This window comes from Lepisma saccharinum, chromosome 7 (genome assembly GCF_977018435.1).
Source record: "Lepisma saccharinum chromosome 7, izLepSacc3.1, whole genome shotgun sequence".
Classification (NCBI taxonomy): domain Eukaryota; kingdom Metazoa; phylum Arthropoda; class Insecta; order Zygentoma; family Lepismatidae; genus Lepisma; species Lepisma saccharinum.
Window position 1 is genome coordinate 82,884,514 of NC_139235.1, and position 16,936 is coordinate 82,901,449.

The 16,936-nt window shown below is 39.0% G+C and overlaps 1 protein-coding gene across 2 annotated transcripts in view; it reads left to right on the top strand.

Moving 5' to 3' along the window:
- The window catches only part of LOC145989965 (uncharacterized), a 54,683-nt gene that overhangs the window by 16,740 nt on the left and 21,007 nt on the right, over positions 1-16,936 (top strand). The window contains exon 1 of one of the 2 annotated variants that reach the window (XM_083125518.1): positions 6,769-6,833. The exons of the other annotated variant lie outside the window; for it this stretch is intronic. Coding sequence (XP_082981644.1) covers positions 6,822-6,833 — 12 coding nt within the window. The 5' untranslated portion in view covers positions 6,769-6,821. Of the gene's footprint in view, positions 1-6,768; positions 6,834-16,936 lie in introns of those variants that run through there. 2 annotated transcript variants of the gene reach the window in all.

The following is a 16,936-nucleotide window of genomic DNA, read 5'->3' on the forward strand; positions in this document are numbered from 1 at the left end:
TCGGGACTGGACCTACAGTTTAAAGTGTGATCCTAACCACTATGTGTCTCCACCCGGTATCGATCTCGTGACAGATACAGATAAGGAACGACAAAATGCTATGATTAGAAAATGACTACGCGAATGATACTCATAATCATATTGAATATTCATCCTATCCCTGTGAAGGTTCCTTCTCCACCTAGAAGCATAGCGTTTTCCAAATTCTAAATTTTCAAACTGTTATTTTCAAGTTTGCACTTAACTGATTTCTATTTGTAAAATTGGTTTTGGGTTAGTATCACAAGATATTATATACGTTTTTTAACATTTAATTAACTATAAAATAAATAAAATAAATTTCTTGTTTATTTTTGAAAAAATAAATCAAAAAAACACATTTTATTCATTTTTTTCCCAACACCCAAAAGAAAAAATATTTTTTTAAATAAATAATGAACCTAAAATTACTATCAAAATATATGTTTTTTTAAATGATAAAAATATATACTAATATCGCCAAACATAAAAATTATAAAAAGTTAATAATTGAGTACATTTTTAAAATATATATAAAATTGAGTCGTAAAATTTACGAGCGTCTTGTGTTTACGTTTCTCACGGAAGATTTTCTATTCCAGGGTTAAATCCAATATGGGGGTCGATGCAGGCCATGAAAAGTTTGGTTCTCAGAAATCGAGTTGTGTAGTACACCTTTGCTATTGTTCATAATACCTGTTCGCAACTTTACTACGTCAATGAAAAGTTTATTGCTTGTTTCAAATATTTCTTTCCGCCGATAATAAACTCTTGATTAAAAAGCTTTATATTTATATTTTATATTTATAGATGGCAGCACAGTATATAATGATAATGTAATTTGTTTCAAGAATCTTTAAGAGTCAGAGACTGCTTATTAGTAACGCAGATTTCTTGCACTAACTAAATCTTGAAAGATCTTGGGGGAAATACAGCTTGGAAGTAAATTAGTTAGTAATAATTTAGAACTTAAGTATAATTGTTATAAATGAATAGTTCCTTAACGAATTGACAACCGAAAAATGGAACAGATGTTTATAAACCCTAGTATCATAACCTATCAGTTTCTCTTTGAAATTTTTAATTATTCCACACAGTAATTGGTCAAAGACAATTAAATCAAGTCTTCGTAGCAATTCAAGCTTCGACAAATGGTGCAGTTTTGGTGAAAAAAAAATGACAGTCAATAAGTGTTGACAACACTATGAGGGAAAATTTCCCGCAGAAAATAAAAATTGTCCGTTTGTTGAAACCCTTTGTGTGGACAAATTGATTTCAAAATCGAATGGAAATATTTGTGTTACAAATGTGGAACTCCCGGAAAAGAATGAAAATTGATCTTTGCTGTCAAGTTACAATAAATCACCCAGAAAAACAGCACGACTTGTACTTTTATGCAGTATAAATAACATATACAGTGTGTCAAGGCACAAACATTCACAGAATAACAACTTTTCTTTAAAACGTTTTCTTCTTTAGCGACTCATTTCAAAGCTATACGAACCCACGAGAATTTTATCCTGAAAATAAACAACCAAGCAGCATAGTCTCACAGTTGCCACTAATGGATTGGATTTGAACTTGCTGTAAAGAAAATATAGCACTTATCTGTAAATAACCAGTTGATATCCAATTAGGGTGCCCGGATAAGTTTCACACTTAAGCAAAATTCCTTTAGGTGTTATTTGTACAAGTACTATACCGAAGGCTCGAACGAGATGGACAGTCTCGAACATTGAGTCTCGATTTTACAAAGTCCATCTCGGTCTCTACAAGTCTGGAAGGGTGTTAACTTCAGTGAAACATTTCTGTGAACTTTTTCTGGCCATGAAGCATTTGGTTTAATGTGAGCAGAGACTAAAGTGACGTCATACAACAAAAAAATGCAAATATACTAGTTATCGATCTCGCTCGCAAAGGGGAAGTAATCTAAATTATAAATTCTCCAAGATCGACAGTGTTCTCAGCTTTTTCCTCTCCATTGTTCGATATAGAGTGCCTGCCGTGAGACACCTGCCTAAGAGAGATCTGCTTGTAAATCTGCATATTAATACTCGAGAAACTCGTAGATACATTGCAGATATGAAATTGCTATATAAGAAGATCATAAATGGAAACTAAGATGCAGCATCCCACTCCACGAACTCTCACTCAGAGTGCCTAGACATAAAACACGGAGCAAGGAAACTTTCCACACTACAACTCCCAGGATCTCACTCATTCAACGTTCACTATTCCATAGGCTAACGAATCAGTTCAATATAATCTCAAACCAAATACCGTGCGTCCATTTCGATCTGCAGCCGAGAGATCGGGAGAAGCGTGGCGGGCGGCGCTGACGGAGATGCCGACATTTGCGGCCTGAAATGCCCGCTTATTTTTATGGACATATGTAGACATTTATATAAATATTGCAAAACGAGCACTAACCTGTGTTATAAGAGTATGGTTTTAATTTTAGTAGCTTAGTGGCTGTATGTGCTGATGATTTTGACACTCCCATCTCCTGTGAAACACGGCGTAGAGGTTTGTTTGGATAACTTTCTAACGCTGCCCCAATTTCATCGAGTTCATCGAGGAAGCTCACGAAAACCATTGACTTTTAATGGTTTCGTCGGCAGCGTAATCTTGATACAGTGTTGCACATTCGAAACCTCCAAACGATCCCCATCGACACAAAACTCTTTCAAGGATATAAACTTAAGCAGGACGTTGCTGGTCAAAACTATGATTAAAATGTTTTATTATCTGTGACTCTTATCGTCACTTCTAAAGCGTATTTTTTTGTGTATATAATTGCAGAAGTTGGATGAATTACAGATGATGAATTATAACCCAGGTTAGTGCTCGTTTTGCAATATTTATATAAATGTCTGGATATGTCCGTAAAAATGAGCGAGCATTACAGGCCGCAAATGTCGGCATCTCCGCCAGCGCCGCCCGCCACGCTTCTCCCGATCTCTCGGCTGCAGATCGAAATGGACGCACGGTAGATATATTCACTTCATATTCATGTTTTATCAGCAACATAGAAAAAATTGTACATAAGTAATGCTTTTGTGAAACTGATCTTTTTACCTTGGTACTTTTTTGGCTTGTTTTATTTTTGTTTATTTTATGTTATCCGTTCTTTTGTTTTTAATCTTAGTCTATTGTTTTACTGTTGTTTCTTTCTGGTTTAAAATGGCTTCTGCTGTACTGGAAATTTCAATAAATAAATAAATAAATAATAATAAATAATCAAAATACAGCTGTCAACCTCCGTGGCGGAGTGGTTAGCACAGCGCGCTACCACGCCAGTTGGCCCGGGTTCGAATCCCGGCCTGTGCAAGGGTGTTCTTTGTGAGTAGCAATCAAATTCATATTTTCGCTCATCCTCACCGTCGCGCTTAGCCAAAAGCGACAGAAAAGCTACGCTAAATAAGAAAAATCAAACCAACACCTCTTTACAGTTTCGATGTAGCCACAACGCATAAAAAATGTCTTCCCCGTTTAGTAACTGCGAGTCAGAACACACATCTCCGAACAGAGCGTTGCGCCACTGTAAATTTTATCGTCTATTGGAATTGCAGTGAATATCAGCCATGTAATTCAAATACTACAAAAAACCGGTAAAACAACGCGTTTCTCCCTTAAATTATGCAACACACAACGTAACATAATCTCACCCACTTTTACTTCCAATAATGTCAACCGGATGCTGATTGCTGCGAATCCAATATAGATGAGAATTACGAAAAAAAAAAGTAATTTTATTTTAACACAGGAAACAACGGTAGAATTATGTGAACATGTATATATCTACACAGTGGCGTGCCCAAGGGGAGGGGTTGGTGGGGGTTATATCCTCTCAATTTGGCCCAGTATTCCTAGGAAAAAAGAACGTGAAACGTAGGAAAATTTATCCCCCCCTTTCGAAAATCCTGGGCACGCCACTGTAGCTACACACACAGACATAATAACGTATCTAACAGTATTAGTAACGCAATGTTCACCGTCGCGTTTCTACAACTGGGGTCGAAGGTTCGAATCCTGAATATGGCATAGATGTTAAATTGTGTTTCTTCCTTAATGTATCATATCACTTGTTCATCGTCGCGATTAACCTAGAGCTAGAACACGGAGTTAAATGACCACGCGAGACAAGAGACAGAGATCAGCATTTTAAAACCAGACAAGATCCTTCGAGTCTTGGCATAGAACGCGACAGAAAACTCGCAAATATAAAATGTCAAGAATCGCTGTTCCCCTCACGCAATGTGGCTACGTCCACCATTCAGCGTTGCCATGTCCAATCGTCGACCCTCCCTCCAAACTGAAAGCGAACCAAACGCACGACCTTAAAATTAGGCAGGTGGCAGAAGTTCGCGCTGTTGCAACGTCGGAGCACAACCCCGTGTGTTCGGAGGTTTAAGAGAATGAAATATGTCATTGTAGAGTTGGTCTTTGTAATCCATGTGATACAAACCGACACTATTTGCTCGAAAGGTCGGGGATGACACAAAAGTGCACCGGAGAGCGGTCGGCTTTGCTTTTCCCACCAGCGCAATTCTGCCCAGACGCCTATTTCCTGCTGACGATGTGACAACGTTCACCGAACAATGTGGACCCTCTACCCAATGGGAGTAGTCCATTGTCGCCCCTGCCCTCTATTAACAAATACTGACATCAGTTTTATCTCAGGTGTATTGCAAGAGATGTGCTGTGAAATATGGCAACAGCGCAAATTCTTCCATGCGCCAAGTTTTGTGTGCCCGACTATAGTTCGAATCCCACGGACGGGATGCCATATCCTTGCCTTTTCGTCAGGCTTTCCATGCAAATGGTTACGGATGTTCGTCTAACGTCATCTTCGCAACTAACCTAATGGGAAAAACCACGACGCGCTGTCCAATTGCACCAACCAATGAACGATTCAGCAGACAAATACAAGAATTGGCACTTTACGCATCGAGGGTCCTCAAACATCTGGGTTGAGAGTTGTTGAGAATGTGGCCAAGGACAAAATCTTTAATTTGCATTCCGAGACAATCTTGACATCCTGTTATTAGCGAGTGTATGATTGCAAAAATGAGTTTCACATTGCAGGCACCCGGCGATCAGGGGCATACTCACTAAGCCAGAGGGGCCTGGACAATAATGCATCTGGGTATGATTGATTGATTTGGTTCATTTTACTTCGCTCTTCTGCAACTTTTGGCTAATCGTTAAGATGAAGAAGAGTGATGACGTGATGATATTAACGAAGGGTTCGCAAAGAACACCTATGGCTAGGTCTGGTGTCGAACCCAGGGCTCCTGGCGTCGCAGCGCGCTGTGCTAGCCACTCCGACACGTCGGTCGGCACCAGGGTATGAAACCAATAAAGTATTAACGTTACAGATGACCGACAATGTACATTGGCCAGCAGTTATGCAAGCGCGTCCAGTTCTAGAATGACGTCACCAGGTATATGCACGAGTGCTCTGTGTGTTTACCCCTTTCATCAATTTCTTCTATCATTCATTCTGTCGCGTCGGCCTTCGTGGCGGAGTGGTTAGCATAGTGCGCTTTGACGACAGAGGTCCCGGGTTCGAATCCCGACATTGTCACGTGTGTTCTTTGTGAGTGTCCCTTCATCAATTTCAATATATCAGCACTCATCCTCATCTTCGCGTTCAGCCAAAAGTGGCAGAAGAGTGACATAAAATAAACAAAATCGATAATTCAATCACCCTGTTACGATTAACACAATGAGGTGGAAAAGATGCAATTTTAAAGAAACGATTTAGTCATGATTGTAAATTAAAAAAAAACAACTTCTGGGTTCAATTACAGTACAGGTTTTCCCCCTCCCCCAATCTTTTTAGCTTATTTCCTCTGCGCATTGCCTTTCAACCAAGCACGGTAAGGAGATTTGTGTAACTTTTCGCCTCCAGTTGTGGGAGTTTCAAGGTGGGTAAAGCGGTGTTGCTAGACGTCTGACTCTTGTCCGGTTGTACACGACACCTTTTGCTGTTCACATGCACCCTTCGCTCGCATTTCAGGGAGAGTCAGGGAATCGGAGACCCATTCGCTTGCTACGTGGCGGCAAACATTAGGCTTCGCCGTGCTCGACCTTGTTGGGGGTGCCACCTGTTTCGAAAACGACTTGGAACGAATTATTTCGCGGAATATCACGAGAATTTTCCCTCACCACGGCAACTGGGCCAAGCCGATTGGTTCAGCGGTTCATGTGACCTTCCCTGGCTTTCGACGGAGAAGACTAAAATAGAATTTTGATATCCAAGCAGGATATCTAGTCTTCTGTGATTATAATTACGCCTTATTCTTCGGATGCTCAATTGTTCGCTTCTCCGGGTGCTGATTTGCAATTTGCAAGAGAAAACCCGAGGGGTCACCTTCAATGGTTTTTATTCAACTCCTTTGATGTCATAGCAACACGTATCGCGCTGAGAAGAACAATGAGCGTGGTCACTGACGCTTTTTTTGGATGAGGCTACAATTGACGGAAATTGCAATGTAATAACTTGGATAGGCCTCCGAAAGGAAAAGAACTGGGATTGATCACGTGGTCTCTGGTTTCGACACCATCCATCGGTAACCGCAATGTATTTTGACGTCCTGGGAAGCAGGAGCGGTCAAGGTCACGTGGTGTTTGCGTCAGGGAAAAGTCTGAACTGTTCCGAAATGCAAAACCCGTTTCGTTCGGAAGGTCAACTGCTTTCTGACCGCTTGACGGAGAAAGATTTTTATATAAAGACTTCCTATTCATTTAATGCACTGTGTGTGTCTGCGAGCAGTCATTTCCTCGAGCACTTCAGCATGAGGTCTTTGGTAAGTCTTGAAAGTTCTGTTTGGTACACGTGAAATATCTGGAGCGTCACATTCCAAAGTTTACATGTTTGTGTGCGTGCGTGTCTGTTGGTGTAATGGTAACTTCGTCGCCTTGCAATCAAAGGGTCCGAGGTTCAATACTCAGTTGAAGCACATAGGACATAGTGATTCGGAACCCACTTTAAACTGTAGGTTCAGTCCCGATTAGCCTATCTATGCATAAAATTGACTTAAAACAAGAACTCAAGAATGTATGTATGTATCAGTCTCTGGAATGTAACTCATTTTCAATTACTCTTTTCGAAATTAATCATATTTACAGTTACTCTTGTGGAAATTCATGTAATTTACAGTTACTGTTTTGGAAATTCATGTAATTTACAGTTACTATTTTGGAAATTCATATAATTAACAGTTACTATTTTGGAAATTCATCTAATTTACAGTTACTATTTTGGAAATTCATGTAATTTACAGTTACTATTTTGGAAATTCATCTAATTTACAGTTACTATTTTGGAAATTCATGTAAGTTACAGTTACTATTTTGGAAATTCATCTAATTTACAGTTACTATTTTGGAAATTCATATAATTAACAGTTACTATTTTGGAAATTCATGTAATTTACAGTTACTATTTTGGAAATTCATCTAATTTACAGTTACTATTTTTGAAATTCATCTAATTTACAGTTACTATTTTGGAAATGCGTCTCATTTACAGTTACCCTTTTCCAAATGCATCTCGTTTACAGTTACTCTTTTCGAAATTAATCTAATTTACAATTACTCTTTTGGAAAACAACTAAGTCATTGCAGTTAATCTTTTGAAAATCAACTCACTTTCAGTTACTCTTTTGGTTGGTTGAATGATTGATTTGGTTTATTTTAGTTCACTTTTCTGCCACTTTTGGCGAACCACGATGGAGATGAGTGATGATATGATGAAATTGATGAAGAGACAATCATAAAGAACCAGGGCCCCGTGGCGTCGTGCTTACCACTCCGCCACCGAGGTCAGTCTCCCTTCATGAATTTTATGTACTTTTCGCTCATCGTCGCGATTATCCAAAAGGGACATAACATCGACGCTAAATATCCAAAGTGCCAAATTATTGTGTTACTGGTCAGTTCGCAAGTTGAAATCACCTTTTGGAATATCTAATCAATTGTTTAACTTCAAAATTTTTCGAGGCATCGGAAGACACCAAGCAAATTAGTTTCCTAGAACGAAAGAACTACATAAACCAAGTAGTATTCTTACTACTTTTATAGTCTACTTCCTCTTCGTGCAACAAACGATTTACGTATGTACCAGTGTGTCAATTAAATCTTCGGGTTTTCCTACCGTGCGTGCAAAAAGTCTCTCCGTAGTTCTTTCAAGGAAATCTAGCAACAGCAACTTGTCCTTGACAAGGTAATTACCCACATTACACTCTAAAATGTGTATTTGTACACTTACTCCGTACATGTACCAAAAACATTACGTTCATACAAGGAGGAAATTCCATAGTAAAAAACTAAACGTTTTCAAACTCTGACCTTGTGAATTCCTCAAACTAACCACACGGATATTTTTAATTTTACTTTACAAGGTTAGTATTAACATGTATTTAACCAGTTATAGAGATTTAGGCTGTAATTATTCTTAAATAATAATAAAAATTAGATACTCTTATGACATAGCTCGGAAAGCATTAGAAAATATACATTTGCTTATACTGGGGTCGGCGTTATTCTCACCCTCCTCAATAGCATAAAACCACGGGCTAATTTCAGGAAGATGTTCGTCTGATTGGCTGCTTTGAGCGCCTCCTGTGACGCGCAGGGAAGGCTATGCAGCACGTGGCCAATCGTCGGCTACTTCCCCTAGTGACGTAACAAGCTAGGTGAAAGGGGGTGGGGTTCACGCCGGAAACTATAGCCTTTCTGGTATAACTAATATTTCTGTGAGATGAACAGAAAAACAGTAGAACTTCTGATTTGTAAACAATGATAAAATATCAAGCTTTCATAAATTTAACAGTAAAAATAACCAGTGCCGTTCTTATGTTCTAATTAGTGCCATTAAAATGTCTCTGACAGAATATTTGTAGTACATATCACATATTTTCATACAAACATTCAGTGGCGGTGGTTAGCCACTTTTCCCACCCACACTATGACTTTTTAATGAAAACCCTTGTCTACCAATCAGTGATGTGCGTTTACGCGTAAACAACGATAGTCTACATTCTACACGTAGACTATTTTATACACGTAGATGACGTAATCTATGTAAACAACATGGCGAAAGGTGATAACTTAGCAAAGGCCGCCGTGGAAGTAAAACAAAATTATACTGCGTATCAGTTGGGATGTGTGAGGAGAACTTTCCATACACTCCCTTCCAAATTCGAACAATTTCTCACCTAAGAAATAACCTTACATAGGATTCTAGTATTTTATGGGAAAAAGACTAATGTTGCCTCACGACTGCCATCTGTTGTTCTTTTTGCATACTATATATCTTCTTCCATAGTTGATGATAGAAGAGAAGAGAAATTTTATTGTAAATAGGATTATTTTCAGTTCGTTAGGAACCAATATAGTTGAAAATGTCACTTTCCTTTTATGAAAGCCTTGAAAATTAATTTTAATGTACTTTAGATTGCCTACGTAGTCTATGTAAACTACAACCCAATGTAATCTAAGCGTAGATTACGTGTAGACAACGCACGTAGACATAAACTTATAGTGTACGATGGCACATCACTGCTACCAATAGAAAGCAAACTGTCCTTGCCCTCCAAGTTTTGGCACCCAATTGCCGCCATTGTAAACATTATATAGTCCGTTATGAATCGTTAGGTTGGTCACATATAGCCCGACTAACTTTAAATACTTCTAAAATTTTGACATTTTGTTTCACTTTTAACGGAATTGGCCCTAAGCTAATTGTCGACATCTTTAAAGACAGCGACGTGCCTCCCCGATGGCGTTGTGGTGATAACGTCGCCGCCTTGTAATCAAGGGATGGAGGCACATAGTGGTTCCTATCCCAATTTAAACTCTAGGTCCAGTCCCGATTAGTCTATCTGTGCATAAAGTGGACTTTAAAAATCAAACGTTTGCTCCGGTAATGTCGATATTTTACTACGATTGAAAACCTACTAGTGATGACGTCGCACAAAAAGTCCCTGAGTAGCAAGTGTTGGCCTAGGCCAGTACACGATCTTGGAACCGGCGGTGGCAACATCGTGAGTCGATCACTCTGCCATCTGGAGGGCGGCGCTAACTACTGAAACAAGATATCATCCTTCCTTTACTAACATCATGGACACTCCTGGTCTCATAACTTCTTGACGAACTACTACAGAACGAAAGGTTGGAACGTTAGCTGCAGCAGAGCTGAGTCACGGTTTCCTCCTCTGTGACATTTCGCAAGACGTTTCAAAAGCGTCTGATAGCGCCACTCGTGATTTGGAATCAACGAAGTGTGAATGTCCACTCTCTTGCTTCTTTCGACCAATAGAAATCGCAGACGCTCGGTACAAGGGGAAAACCGGTTGTTAGCACTATCAAAAGAAAAAAACTGTTTCTTGAGCTTGCATCATCTCAATTATACGACATATTTACAAACAAAAGTTACCACAAATCTAGGGTTTTCCTAGCTGCAAATTGAAATCAAATGTCAGTTTCACACGCACATCTGACGTTCTTGAAAAACAAAGCTTCAAGTTAAGTTTTTCCAAGATGAAATATATAGGTGAAGCCGTAAAATAAATTTAAAGAATACCATTATGACGTCACTTCAGGTCCCTGGATTTTTATGAAGAATAATATAGTTTTGACAGTTTGATGGAATTAATTTCACGCAAATGTGATTCATCATCGTATTGAGATTCGTTCGACTTAGTAATTTTTCTGTCGCTGCCCTTTTTTAAATTCTAGAAGTAGGGAAATTTTGCTCCTCATCTAAATTCAACTGGCAACATTGCCTAGGCATGATGGTTAGTCCATATGCGCTCCTAATTGTAATAGAGAAGGTTTCAAAGTTGCTGTGTGATCATGTAGGCGTCAGTGTGATGACCGCGTTTGTGAAACGATTTACACATACTATTTCGTGTATATTACGCGAAAACGTCTGGTTGAATCATCTTGTAATGATGTAAAAATCTAACAATGGATTGTCAATTGGCACAAAAGTAAATTACGACATGCTTCCTTTAACGCTAAACAATACAGTAAAAGGAAAGAAAGTATAGTATAGGCACTATCTATATGAGGGACATATATTAACACAGAAAGCTCAATGAAGCACACAAATATAACACTCGAATTAAATATATTCTAAAACCATACTTCACCAGACTGACGCTACTTTGATAAGCGCCGGAACAGATGACAATTAAAATATTCAACCATTTCCCAAATGATACAAGAACAGGTTAAAAACCAAATTGTAAAAAGAAGTTAATAAAGCAGGAATATTATTAACTAAGTGAAGATTTATGACACTGTATTGGACCCTCAAAATACCAATGTACAGTAGGATCCATGAGCATTACCGTGCAAATTGTCCATGACTATTTTCATTAATTTTTCTCTTAGATTCTATGTGTTTTTAAGCGATGAATTTTTATGTACGCTGGTGAAGAAGTTGTCAACAGCTTGTTCTGAGTTTTTATTTCATTCTTGAAGCTCTTATTGGGTCAAATAAAGTGCACGAACAAGGTGATGGACAATTTGCAAGGTAATACTCATAGATCCCACTGTATAACTGGAGTTATAAAGAGATCACATATAAAGATAAGCTTTAACTCTTCCCTAAGTTGTGTAAAAAAGTAACAATAAAACGTCATTTATCTTGTTAATAAACAGATCGGCTTCTCGCTTCAATGCGTACCTTGAAACTTGAAATTTCAGTCTTTCGAGGTAACAAGAAACAGTTGTTTTTTTCTAGTAACAACTAGAAACAACTGTGGATATTTTCTCGAGTAAGTAGTAACGAAATCAAGATGTACTTTAAGTTTTCACATGGAAGGATTTGTTCCGCAGTCAGATGTTTGAAATATCTTGAAACTAAATGTTCTCTTGAAACAGTGGACGAGTTGATGATTAGTAAAGTTGAGATAAAAATATTATGTCGCCACAATCGCAAGTTCGCAACTGTACGTGTGCGCCGTGTATTTATTTTATAACACTCAGGACATCAGAGTGTATACAGGGTGGGCACAAAGTCGCTTTCCCCAATAAATACAATGATACTAATTTTGGGGGAAGCTACTTTATGCCCACCCTGTATATGACAATATTCTTCAGTCATCATGGATATGCCACAGCTTATTGATTCAACAGTAATTAACACAATTACGGATTTCTAAAATAAAATGTTAAACTTTATTCGTAAAGTACAGAACTTTACTTTTAGGCTAATCGGGACTGGATCTACAGTTTCAAGTGGGATTCGAATCAATGCGCCTTCATCGGCGATCGAACACGAAACCCCTTGTCTACATCCTTACCACTACGCCTTAAGTGAAGCCCATATTATACCTTTCGAAGAGTCAGAATCGAAGAAACAAATAGAGTGAGATTTGTAAAGATGGAAGTGCGATAGAAAGAATTAAATGAGAGACAGCAGGAAAGGAGAATGAGGCAAAGAGAAACAGAGGGAAAGAATGCGAAAGAGAACCGGTGAGAACAAAAGGTGACAGAAAAAGAAAAATAGGAAGAAAGGAGAGAGAATGAGAGAGAGAGAGAGAGAGAGAGAGAGAGAGAGAGAGATACTCCTGCGACATATTAAGCCTTACAAATTTCTGTAAGTTTTAAGTACGATAAATCACCTAATAATATTTCGCAAGCAAAAAAAAATAATAAAAAAAGCAATCTATAATACAGGGATTTTGAACGTACGTAACTATTGTATAAAAAGCAATAGGGACAGGAAACTTAAGCTGGTATTAACTTTGTCCATGTGGATATTTTGAAACATTTAACAGGAAATTCGTGTTCTATATGGACGTTCAGTATGCGGAAAAAGTTACCAAGGTGTAAATAAGTTATTGTACAAGAAACGCTTTGTGGAACCCTTTGTGAAACTTGTTAAAGAAATATAAAGATTGTAACTATTCGTGGAAAGAGTAATCATAATTTCAATTTCAACAGACTTATATAATGATTTTTCCAACTGACGTTCAAGTATGCAATAAAAATTGATAATTATAAGGAACTGTACATAACTCTGATTTTTTGGTTAATTGGTCACTTTTAGTTACGTCAGAACGAATATGACCGAACGTGACCGAACGTTTCCGAAAGTGTATGATTGCTTCACCCAGCGGCTGCTCAAGGGGTAGAGCCGCCGTGCCATGGCACTACCCTCAGAAAAAAACGCATACCTCGCCAAGTATTGTTAAATGAATACATTGATAGTTTATAGACAAGGAGATTCGAATCTTGCAATCGGTCAAGCTGACGTGACGACTGCCCCAACCTCTTCACTGCAACGCCAGCTGTTTCGTTCGTACCCTCGTGAGGCAACAGTCCGTGCCGCCCATGAGCTGGCCTAACCCATCGACCTAACCAAGTTGATACACGTGCAGAGGGTTGAAGAAGTCTCCGCGAGGAACATTTCCACCATGAGCCGAGAACAAAGTAGCAGGGGGCGGGGTTAGCCCATAAGAAACCGTGCCCGTCTTCGCCTGGCACTGCGAGGGAACTTTCGCAGTGTTGACACAGTTGCCACCTTCAGAGAGAAGTCGCTAAATACGACTGATTTGTAAGACGGGAAGTAATTTCTGCCTACTTTTGGAGAAACGAACCTAGTATTTTTCCAAAGTTAAATGAACATTTTTGATAATAGATAGATGCACCAAGAGCCAGACTTTTTTAAAAATATCCTATGATGATGCGAGTTTCCTTTGGCATTTCGACAATTTCTTTTCATAACAAAGATATTTTCGACATCCAGTTAGAATACGTGTGCATGGGGGAGGAGAAGGTGATAGGATTTGTTTTTCCTTTCCTCTTGTAATTGTTATATTTTTAGGGTAGTGTCCTGTAGTGTATAAATATAGGTTAGTGAGTGAAGATGAATCGGATTAGTACGTTATTACTTAAACACACGTTGTTTTCCACGTTACCAAACGAGGATAAACATCTTGGACAGTGGCGCAACCTCAAGGAGGGGGCGGGAGGGGGGACATTGCGGAGTTTTTTTTTTTTCGATTTCTTGATCACGTTGGCACTACCCATCATAGTTGACCCCGGCCACCACTGGCTTCACCTGTTGTGTACACATCTTGGCGCACGTCATCATGAGATTATTAGGAAAGAGAAAAGTGCAAATTCGGTTTACACTGGGAATTGTGTAGCATTGACTCCAACATATTTTCATGTTTAGAACACTTGATAAAGGTTTTCACTGTACTAAGCGCAAAGTCGTACAACCTTGAACCTAAATTCGACTTGTGTAAAGAGCCTCTTTAGAATAATAGGTTGCGCAAGGTCTTCTGTTTGTGTTTCCCAGGACAGTCATGTCCGCCCGCCTCATTACTCCCTTCGTATAATTATTTTTTTCTCTCACGAGTTCGTAATGCTGAAAGAGATTGCTTATTAGCATTTGGTCTTTCCATACAGTTCGTCTAAATGTTCAAGAAAAATAGATAACAACACGCGTCTGTACAGTGGGATCCATGAGTATTACCATGCAAATTGTCCATCACCATGCACGTTATTTGACCCAATAAGAGCTTCAAGAATTAAAAGAAAACTCAAAACAAGCTGTTGACAACTTCTGCACCAGCATACATAAAAATCCATCGCTTAAAAACTCTAGGATGTAAGAGAAAAATTAATGAAAATAGTCATGGACAATTTGCTGAGCAAAACTATTGAATCCCACTGTACATATTAATACGTGTTTATTTTAATCTTCAAATTTTCATTATTGAACATACTGGTAGGTAAAATACTTGTAATTTACCGAGGTGTCAAATCTGATTGTCCAGGTCTTGTTGCAGTGTTCAAGAATTGAAAAGTTGGTAACAGGGATGAATTCAGTGGGTCAACCGGGAAGTGAGAATCCCCTCTGAAAATTTCAATAGAGCTAAGGAAGCTCAATAGCTAAGAAATCTGGCAACTATGTTCACTTTGGCTTTATTTCATTCACTTTAAGGGAGAGGGGGAAAATTTCCCCTAGGTCCTTCTCTCTGAGGCAGCTGGGAGCACTGTTACCAACTTAGTTCTTTTGGAGCCAGATATGGCTCTTTCGTTCACTCGTTTGGCTTTGAACTGTGGCACGCGCCCCTTGCCCCACTATGATGTCATCACTATCCCCGGCCCACATAGACCAACTTTTGCCATGCGTATACATTTTGCACGTGACGTAATATTGTTATATTGGATGCGTCGTCCTTACCCATTTACCTCCCCAGCTACTTTTATATAGCGCCTTCACTGAGGTGGAGATGACAGTGTTGTTATCCGGTAATCCCTTATTTTAGATTCATACAACCATCGGTGGATTATTGAGATGGGTGATGCCGTCAGATATAGACGGTGAAAGAATAGATAGTCATTACTTTAAAGTTACCGGTAATAGTCCACCCCCTTGACAACTAAAATTACCATGGGAGACACTTTATCCAGCCTTCGTAAATCTAGCTCCTTGAAAGTCAACTTTAGCTCAATTTAAGGTGAAATTTAGCTCTTTTATGCGCATCAGGTTTGGCAACACTGCCAGGGTGGCCGTAGGAGAGGAGAAATGCATTAAGCTTATGGGATTTCTTTTTTTTTTATTCGTTTTCTTGGGGATATCAAACTTCCGATGACGGGGAGAAAAAGATATGATCGGGTAGAGCATCCATTGAAGATGAAAGTTGTGCTAGAAAGAGTCGAAACTCCCATTTGTTTAGCCGCAAATTGAATTTGTTGTTTCTCCATAAGGAATATATGGGATTCTGTAAATACTTATTCATCATATTTTTCAAACACTGTATCTAGCTTAATAATCAACTTTAAAAACCGCTTCCACTTGCAACATGGGGAGAAAGAAATTCATACTCTGAAAGCGTGGATTTTCTTTAGTAGCAGTTCCCATTCCGACGATATTTCAATGAAGATAGTGATTGCTGCTACAACCTCTTCAAGCATTCCCATTGGATGGCAGGCAGCTGTTTGGGGTAGTAAATAATGTGTGGTGGTTAGGTTAGGCTAGTTGGGTTTGGTTCTCTTAGAAGAAGAAGACGAAAATGGTTGTAGCAGCAATACCGACATTAAATAAATGCATGCCTGGCGCGAAATTGTCACACCTCACCTTAACGTAGAACGTCCTTTTTTTGGCAAGTGAGTCAACAGTTTTCTGCGGAATGGTTGTGAAGTGATTATGCTTTCGCCACGAAAACAGCCCAGTCAAGGTCGGAGCTTCCCCTTGCCTGCTACATTTCTTCTAAGCTGCTCAGTCGACACTTCGCGCCTTCTACAGTCACGGACATTGCCGGGTTGTAACGATTTCATTGAAAGTCAATGTATTCATTACAACCCGACATGACTGTACGTATGCGGTTGATTTCTTCTTCTTTCTCTACCCCTTATGCCATTACAGAATTGGGGATGCCTCAACCCACTGTTTCCATTCTTCTATCTTCGTGGCCATCTTCTTTATTTCTTGGAGTGTCTTCCCTCTTTTCCTTTCTAATTCTTCCACCATATCCTCATAAGTCTTCCTTGGTCTGCCCCTGGGCCTTCTTCTTTCTGGTCTTGCCTCCAAGAATTGCTTGGGTTTCCTTTTCTCTTTCATCCTGGTTACGTGGCGAAACCATTTCATCAGTCTTTTAATTAGATGGTTTTCAATTGATGTTTGTTCCATCTATTCCCTTATCCCTTCTGTCTCTTCTAATTTTGCCTACTATGTTTCGGTTGCACTTCATTTCTACAGTTGTTATCTTACTAAGTACCTTTCCTTTCGTTGGCCAGCTCTCACTTCCATACAATAGTATTGGTTCTATCACTGATTTATATATGTGTAGTTTGGTCTCATTTTCCAAATATTGTCTGGTTAATTTGATAGTATGCATCATTTGCTTTTCGGTCACGATTTGAGACTTCTGGCTCTATT